Here is a 9745-nt window from a genome sequence, read left to right as displayed (position 1 = left end):
TTTTAAAAGAAATAAATATTTATTATAGCTTAAAAAATTGCAAATAATTTATATTCATTCAATTAAAAGGATTTTTTTATTCCTTTGCTTCTTATTTCTCTGTATTCAAATAATGTATCTTCTCCACTATATTTCTTTTTTAATTCTACCCTTAATCATGTCTTTCTCTCTCTATTTCTAATTGAAAATCATAAGTAAATCTTTAGAAATATTTGGGACATGATGAAACAATTGATTGAGAATAAAGAACTTGGAATTAGAGGGAGAAGAAAAATGTGAATGTCCTACATGTTTTATGATTGAACCTACACCATTACCAACCCTGACTCTATCAGAACTACTCTAGTTTAAGTGTGTTTGATTGTGATATTGCTCATATCAGGTGTTACTAGTCAGGTGAGGTCTAGTACCAGGGGTCCGGACAACCGTAATGGATCTAGAACTATGGAGGCTATGGCAAGGGAATAAAGAAATGTAATTTTTTATTTTTTTTTGGGGGGGGGGGGGGGGGGGGGGTTAATTTTTTCAGTAGACAAACTGTTCTATTTTTTTGGTATTTTTAAACTGGTAAAATGGTTTGGAATGATTTAGATTGATTCTTGAACATCTTTTAAAATGTTAAACACTTTAATGCTACAATATTTGGATGGCATAAACCTTTATGCAATCATGAAATAATGTTAAACACTTGCACACAGTGTACGTAGACTATAAAGTAAAAGTAATGTCTACCATGTAGTACCATCCAAGAAACGATACATTGATGTTGTTTCCTAGCCAAAGAAACATTTGTCAGAACCTACAGACCCCAACAGACCAACCCATGATCAGGTACAGAAGAACTACCTTCTGACCTCATCAGAACACTGCAAATAACAAACACCTTATTTATGAGCCCTTCAGCGCACTGGTTTCTTGGAGCTTGAAACATATGACTATGATGATGCGAATTGCTAAGCATGAGGCAGTGACTGAACTATATTTGGCACTACAGGGAGGACCCTTTTAATCAATGTGGTGTGATATATTAGTTCACAAATAATTTTGTGATTTAAGTATGTCATTATCAGAAGAGTTAAGAGTGAAACTAATCCTTTGAACTCAATGAGAGCTAATACTGGAGTTTGCTAATGTTGGGGGATTGGTTATTTGCTTATGGAATTCCATTTTTGCAATTGTATTTTTGTGTCAAAATACATCAACCACATGTTAGGCCCTTAATTTGATTTATTTGCTAGTGTTGATCCTTGAGAAATAGTCTTGCTTGCATCCCTGGTCAAATCCTAGTGTGGTCCAGTTTCCTCTGAACCTCATCTACTTCTCTACCAATATTCCTTATAACTATTTCCCCTGCCCTTGTAGATTGATTTCATGAACCTGAGTTGGTCAGTGCCTTTTTTTTTTTTTTGAAAAATATGGATGGAATGAAAGAAATGTATATTATCTCGCATGTTTTGTTCACTTTTTGATATATATATATATATATAATGCAATAGCTTGCAACATCTAAAAAAATCATTATTTCAATGAAAAGAAGTAAAGAGTGAGACCATACTTTTTATTTATTTATTTTGGAGAAAAAAAAGTGCTCAAATTTCTTAAATTTTATTCTGTTACAAGTAGACACTCTTATGAAATAAATAGGGCTTGACACTAATTATGGATGTTCAGTCATTTGCTTTCTAATTCCTTCCATGTGATGATACTTTGGGTTGAGATTTTAGCCATGTTTTGATTTGTCTCACAGAGAAAATGGAAGTAGTCTAAACAAACAGTATATCATATATTACTCCATTTATTTTATAATTGTATCACAGATCTCTCCAAATTTTGCAATATGGAGATTTTGATCCTCCTCCTCCTCCTTCCCTCCCTCCAAACTTGTTTTGTTGCACAATACGAGGAAGTATAGGTTTGTCTCAAAATTGTTGGCAGCTACAAGCAGTCTTATAATTTTGGAAGCATATCTGCTCATCGTACTATAGGTATATTCACCAAGAGTGTTCCTAACTTCATGTCCTTGATGAGCCATCGGTTAGAACTGGGAATTATATGACTATGAAGTTTCTGCCTTTTCTATGTTTCTTCCCTATTGCTTCATTAGATTTGTGTCCCTTCTATTGATCTTGACTGTCTTTTTTTTATTTTAGGATCAAAGAGCATTTCAACTTGTTTCTTGCCACACACAAACAAAATAAGCCAGAAAGATATACAAATTGAAAAAGAAAATTAAACAAAACACACACAAAACTAATGTTCAAATGTTAATAATGGATTTAACTCAATTGATTGAATAGGATGCGTGAATTATTGTAAACTTCCTAACATTAACTTTGATTCTTATGGATAGAAAAATACTAATGTTCAAATAAATGATCATTTGCTTAGGGATGTGATAAGATCTTTTTTTTGAGGAAGTGATATCAAGATGCTTCATCCTGCTTGTATTTGTTAACTTGAGATAAGCTGAAATTTCAATTTATTGAACTTTCAACCCAAACTTTGAACTTACAAAGTGCCCTTTCCCTCTTCAGTATGGTCCCAATGCCAAGTGGCAGCAGGACCTGATGAAAATTCCTAGGTCAATTAAGGGCCTAAGTCAACTAATCTATTTAATTACCACACATGTCTTGTTCTTTTCTCTCCCTGTGTGTTCTGATATTTGACCAGGCCAAGTTAACGCTGGTACCAAAAAGCTGAGTTGGGCCTACAACTACAAATGTGTAAACTGATCACATAACAATGACAACATGGATAAGAGTGATTATGACAATGGGCCAATAGGAGAAGAACAACTGTTCTTCCCCCTCCCCCATTCTCATCCAAGTCCAAAACTTTTACCTAAAAACAATAACATTGCATTCTTGTCAAGCAAATCAAATACCATCGCATATGATATTATAGTCCAAAATTGCATTAGGAGGACGCTGTCTAATACAAAAAGGGGATTAGATTAGACTATAGCATAGCACGAGATACATGCTATCCTTCATACAAACAACCTTAATATATTTCACTAATGACAGAAACACTCTAGGGTCCCCACCCACCACCAAAAAAAATAAATAATAAAACAAAAAAAATATTTGTCTAATTTATAAAAACAAAATTGTTGAATATTGCCTACAGTTTTGACACGTGCACAGAGCCCAGACCGTTAGGGTGGCCACTGGGGTTGTACCTTTGCACGGATCAAGGAAGGGGACCATTTGACCATGTTCAACATTACTCCCAAAGCCAAAGGGCATAACAACAATGCCTCACCTTCTCTGCATATGCTTTTGGAAAGAAAGAATGGATGTAATGTTATTACGTACCTCATCCATAACGTGGTGGTACCATGCCATTATATTTTTATGCTGCTCGATACTGCAATGATTGTACAAATTAAGTTACCAATGCAAATTTTTTCAAGATTAGTAACCAACATTAATTTCTCTGGCATGATTTATGTACAGCATGTACCATGCTATCATTCAAAGCTCTACGGATTTAAAGTATATATCAATTTCAAATTCTGATCGTGGTTACACTAGGCGAATCCACAACCAATCCATTTGAACATATCCTCTCTTTCTACATTATTATCATTATTAATTTAGTTTGCAACATGGGAATCTATTATATTTTGCTGAAATTTGATTCGTTATCACAGAATGCACAGAACAACTTACACAGAATTATTTATTTTAATTTAACTAATGATCTTAATTCGAGTCATAAGTATACTGAGATGAATGATTTTTACTAATCCCGATAGTTCTATTTGTTTTGAATAAGATTGTTTTCTGCAAAGAATACATGCAGTTTGATTTTCATATCAAAAGAAAAATTTGATTCCTTTTCTTACCTTTAGAGACATGGTACGTCAAGAGTTTACCTAGAAAATGTTGGATAGACTCACAGGGCCAAACTAAGACTGTTGACTTCATAACAAAACCCATGATCTAGTTTCCCTAAGCCTGATAGACAAGCAAGCAATCATAAGAAAGAATATAACAAAAAAAGAGAGTAATCCAAAATTGCACAATCTATCTATTAGATGGGCCACTGGGATTTTTCTATATTGGATGCATGGTATTCCTGACCCACGCAACAAGCTTCCAATTCCAAAAACTTCTCTTTTTTCCCCTGCCCCTCAAATTCTTCTTTAGAACAGTTTTCTCAGTGTGTTCCTTTTCCCTTTCTCGTCAGAACAAATTTTTAACCAAAACCACATTGCTTGTTAGTTGCAATGAGCCAATGAACTTTCTGCAAAATAGCATCCTCCTATTCCACTCACAAAAGAATAGTGCTTTTACTTTTATACATCTGAGAACATAACCGATTGGTCTGGCTCATATTTTTCTCTATTAGTGTTAGAGCCTGCACTCGGGTCTAAAGCAGTAGTAGGGTAAACACTCCAAATATTGCATGGGCCACAATCAAATATCAATTGTTGTTTTCCTATGAAGATAATCCACTTGGGAATCAATCACATACGTAGAAGGGTGTTTAAACTTTAAATCACCTTTGTGATCCTTTTGAGTAGTGGTAAAAGAAGAAAAATTGTTATGTTTTTATTTTATATTTTTGGATTAGGTAATAGTCATTCATTCACCAATCACCACATCAGCCCCACTAAAATTTTCATTTTTTTGCCAACCTTTTTTCTTCCTGCGTTGTGGACCCCAACCCGTACTACTACCTCCAATTCCAAAAGCCTCATTTCTCCTGTATTTATCTCACATTACCATGAGTGCCAAACCAAAACACAATCATGGACTTACCTGAAGTCTCATCCTTCATTCATCATAGAGAGAACTAGAAAGTAGAAACCACACAACTTCTTCAGGACCTTCACAAACATAGAGAAAGGAAGAGAGAAACTCAGATACTAAGAGGGGATGGGTAACTATAGGTTCAAATTATCAGATATAATCCCCAATGCCTGGTTTTACAAACTCAAGGACATGGGAAAAACAAGAAAGCAAACCCAAACAACTAATTCCAGGAAGAAAAAGCAACCTTCACCAGTCTCAACCACAAAACCATCAAAACCAAAGCAACCCCACCAATACAATCTCAGAAAGTCTTACTATTTCACTAGGGAGCTTACCCCAAATGATAGAATCTACTCCTCACCAACACCAACAAATAACCAAAATGCCAAAGACAACAATTCCCCTGAACCCCCCAGAAAATCATCCAAACAAAGACTGAAGAAAAGAACTTCAAGGACTTCTTCACCTAAGCTTCTTGTTGTCTCTAACAATAACAACTCCTCCTCATCACCACATGATAATAGCTCTACTGAATCTTCAGAGCACCCTGACCCAGAATTCAGAACAGACCGTGTTCTTCCAACCGAGTCATTCGATGAAACGGTTCCTTGGGCAAACTCTTGTGCCTGCAGGGTACACTCCAACACCAAGGACATCATCATTGATGTTGACAACAATTCCATAGCCAGAAAAGATGATAAGCTAGAAGGATATGATTATGAATGTGATTCCTTCTCAGACCTTGTGCTTCCACCAATTGTGACAAAGCCTGCAAAATTCAATGACTTGCTCAGTGATGCCAAGAAGAAAGAAACCAAAACCAGAAGCAAGATGGCTGCACATGAAGAAGAACCAAACCTCAATAAGGGCCCTCTGAGGGTTAAAATTGTGAAGGAAGACACTGCATCAATGAAGGGACAGAAGAACAACTATGGAAGGAGATTCTCTGTGAGTTCTCCTGGAGTGAGGCTTCGGATGAATTCTCCGCGAATCGCCAGCCGGAGAGTTCAGGCAAACGGCCGGAGAAGCGTGTCCTCGGCCGCCGCCGCCGCCGCCGCCCGGAGAAGCCTCTCCGATAGCTTTGCAGTTGTGAAGTCATCACTGAATCCACAGAGGGATTTCAGAGAATCAATGGTGGAGATGATTGTGCAGAACAACATAAGGACATCAAAGGATTTGGAGGATCTTCTAGCTTGCTATCTTTCTTTGAATTCAGATGAGTATCATGATCTCATTATCAAAGTGTTCAAGCAAATATGGTTTGATTTAACTGATAACAATTAGTAGAACAAGTTAAGTAACAACCAATTGAGATTTGAGACCATTCTAAATGAGTTTCTCAAGTTTCTGTTTCTTACACAACTTATGTTCACATGTAAGTAATATTAATTAGCTCAAAAAAAAGTAAGTAATATTAATATCTTGGTTTAATTAGTTTAATATATAGACCTTAGTGTTTAGCCAATATTTGAGCATGACAGTGTCCAAGATGTTTCCATTTTTTTCGAATGGATAAACGAAATTGAATGCAGAAACGCATCCTCTCAGAGGTTTTGTGATGGGATTGAACCACTATAGAAGGAAATTTACTCTGCTAAGGCTAATAAAATGGGTTTGAGGAATTTTTGTTGGTTAGGGAATAATTCAATTAACTTAATTGTGAACTGCAGAATTCAGATTACATATGTATGACACAACAATAGTGTCAATTGACATGCAAACGAGTAAAATGTTTTTTTTCTTTCAAACGAGCTTTATTTGGAATTTTGGACCATTTTTCTGTGTTTAGAAAGGCAGAAAAGTTTGCCACAAACGGGGCATTGTATTGTAATACTAGTTTTCTGTCAGCTTCCTCAAGAAAAAAACTTGGAGCATAAAATTTGCTTCTGATCGTTTTAGTACCTTCATGGACCCAAAGTTGTTTGGTAACAAGACATAACTGGCACAGAGTTGTATTAATTGTTCATATTGTAAGAGACAGAACCAGTTGCAAAAACTGATACCTTCTTCCATTAATCTTTGGATTTTTTAATCTAAAAAGAAATTGCCCTTTTAAGTACAACTCCTTGATTTCACCTTTTTCATCCCAAAATTTAAAGGGCTTCTTTCCTACCTAGCCTGAGCATGCAGCTTTTAAGATCTTGTATGCTAGTTCTCCACCTCAACAACACAACTACTGGGAAGAAAGCTATATATATTCACAAGTTATTATTGCACATTATTTTATACATATTTTTTTTATAAGTACCTTGTTATACAAACAAAATTGAAGTGTAAAACTTTTTACACTAATGTTAATAATAAGAAATTATCACTAATTATGATTAGATGGCATTATAGTGTAATATATTATCTACTTTTGCATACAAATTTATATTATCTTATTTTTATTAAAAGTAAAATTAATATGTAGATATCACTGTCCTTTCCGCAATATAGTATGCTTTTTAAATAGAAGATATTTCCCCCTTAATCATGAACTTGAGAATTCAAATTGCTACAGTTTCGTTTGCGTTAAACCCTATGAACTGTGGAGGAAATGAGAAGGAAAAAAAAAATACAAAAAAAGTTCTTTAATTTCCTGAAACTTGTCTAAAGGTGAACGTTTGATTTTCAAAAGCTAAAGCTACTTCGTTTATTACAAAAGATGTTTCAAGACATTAACTAGAGACATAGGCTAATCTGGTGACTAGTGAGAGGAGCTTGTGTGCCCTAGGCTTATATGAATAGTTTTAGTCCTGTGCTCTAGGCTTTTTATATGAATAGTTTCACAGTGTGCTATAACATATGCTGTGGGGGTTGTTTTAAATCAGGTATAATTAATTTTAATAAAATTGATTTTTGACAGCTGATTAAACATAATTAATGTATGAATATAAAAACATAACTAAAGTGAATATCCAAAATAATTTAAATTTATATTAAAATACTTACACAATGCGAAAAATTATTTTTTAAGATCAAATAAACATGTTCATAAGTCATTTTGCTAAACTTTTCTTTTTGTCTTTTTGGGTTAAACTATAGGATAAAGCTTAGAAGTTTAATTTTAATCAATTTTTTTAAGGAAATAAGCTCATGTCATGATTTTAATCGTTATAAATTATTGTTTAATAAATTTTTGAAATTTTGTTATCGCAGCATCACGATGTTTTGTTAAAAGTTTACACAACAATTTAAAAGTAATTGAATATTAAGTTTTTTAAAAAAATTTAATATTCTTAAAATAATTCAATCGAAATTTGGGTAAAAAGAAATCAATTGAAATTTCGTAGCATGCGCTATTAAGTGTGTATCACATACTCTATAAAAATATATTCATAAAAATCAACAAGTTGTGATACAGTTGAAAGAGATCAAGCTTCTTAAGTAAGCGATTACTAGGAGTTTGATCTTCAAAGTATATGTATAAATAAAAATTTATTTAGAAATATTAATTCTGTAAATAGACCTTAATAATTCGAAAAATTAATCTTTAACCAGGAGATATCCCAGGTTTAAAAAAAAGAATACGTACCTTGAATTCTCTTTTTTTTTTTTATCATTTAATCGTTTTTAAGATATAATTTAAAATCGTTTTATGCATCGTAAGACGTGAATACAATTATAAAATATTTATATTCATGATAGATGAAACTAAACACAAAACAGAGTGTGGTAATTAATGTCTTTTCCTTCCCATTTTTGTAAATTAGGGCTTCAGGCCAATTGAATTACATTACCCATTTTATGTGAACTGACATATATAAAGGTGTAATCCCACAGTTGAAAGAAAAGCCACAATTGATAATGTTGTCTCTTTTTACGACAAAGGGAGGTTCTAGCTTCACAATCAGACCAAAAGATAAAATATTTAAAAATTAAAATGCTTCTGTGATTCTGGCAGTGCCAACTTGCAACTGAGTTTCAAGATCTCACTTGTCGCTGCATAAAGTTTTGGAATTAATTAACTCCGTTCTATTAAATTAAATACTTTATTAATTAACTTTGACCCTTTTATTTTTTTTAATTAATTTAAAAAAGCGTGGTTATGGATCCAGACATAGGCATGCATACCACAAACAGGAGCCATGGAAGCGCCTCTCCCTAATATTTAAAGACCTCATAATATTTTTTCGAAGCCTCAGCCTATTGTCACATACTAGTATTTATTTATTTACCCAAAAAAATACTTATTTATTTAATTTTAAAACTTGTTACCCCCAACATTTTTTTTTACAAGAATATATACACAGTCGACAATTAAACTATAGTCCCCTAATTATTAATAAAACGTGAGTAATCTTTTGGTCCATACACTAAAAAATTATATTGGATCGGTCTTGATTAGTATAACTAGTGGCATTTTTTTTTTAATCGTGGCAAGTACACCAATGGTATTTTTTTTTCTCGTATAGTGCCTTGTTATACCAAATTGATCGTTCAATTAACTTTTTACATTAAAATATAGATAAGAAATCAAAATTATATTTTAACCTTTTTTCATATAATTCCACTGATAAAAAGAGTTAGCAAAAAAATCTTAAAAAGATTGAGAGCTAAGAACCAAACTGAAAAATCTTACTGGAATAAATTAATGTTCTTATTAGTATATTACCGTACCTTCAATAGAATTATATCTATAGGTCGTAAAACAAAAATTAAACTGAAAAAGAAATTAAAATAATAGCTATGGAACTTTTTTCCATGAAAATTCAAATTAATAGAACTACTAGAGTATAATTCAAATTAAAATAAAAAATTCTGTAGTTGCTATTTTTATTTATTTTCTTAATTTGGTTTTTAATTAATGATTCTTAGTCTTTCTAATTATCTTTTATTTACTCGAAAGTATTACTTTGAGAAAGTAGTTGATACTTGAATCAATCTGAAAATTAAGGATACTCTACTTACTCTTTTATTACTCAATATGCATGATTGGTATACTTAACATGATTAAAACAAAATTCCCATCAAGTTTTTTAATGCCATTGCTAGGGATT

At 32.9% G+C, this 9745-nt stretch overlaps 1 protein-coding gene across 1 annotated transcript; it reads left to right on the top strand.

Annotated features, from left to right (window-relative positions):
* Positions 1-4722: 4722 nt before the first annotated feature.
* Positions 4723-6181, top strand: LOC100817790 (transcription repressor OFP1). Its single transcript, XM_006587864.3, has one exon. It carries the CDS (start codon positions 4887-4889, stop codon positions 6045-6047), a length of 1161 nt encoding a protein of 386 aa, XP_006587927.1. The 5' UTR covers positions 4723-4886; the 3' UTR covers positions 6048-6181.
* The last annotated feature ends 3564 nt before the right edge of the window (positions 6182-9745 follow it).

Source organism: Glycine max, chromosome 9 (assembly GCF_000004515.6).
Source record: "Glycine max cultivar Williams 82 chromosome 9, Glycine_max_v4.0, whole genome shotgun sequence".
Taxonomy (NCBI): domain Eukaryota; kingdom Viridiplantae; phylum Streptophyta; class Magnoliopsida; order Fabales; family Fabaceae; genus Glycine; species Glycine max.
The sequence above is the reverse complement of the archived record's forward strand: the minus strand, read 5'-3'. Positions and strand labels throughout refer to the sequence as shown.

What these genes read in the sequence shown, in the direction of transcription:
- LOC100817790 (XM_006587864.3), top strand. Translation starts at nt 4,887, where the DNA reads ATGGGTAACTATAGGTTCAAATTATCAGATATAATCCCCAATGCCTGG.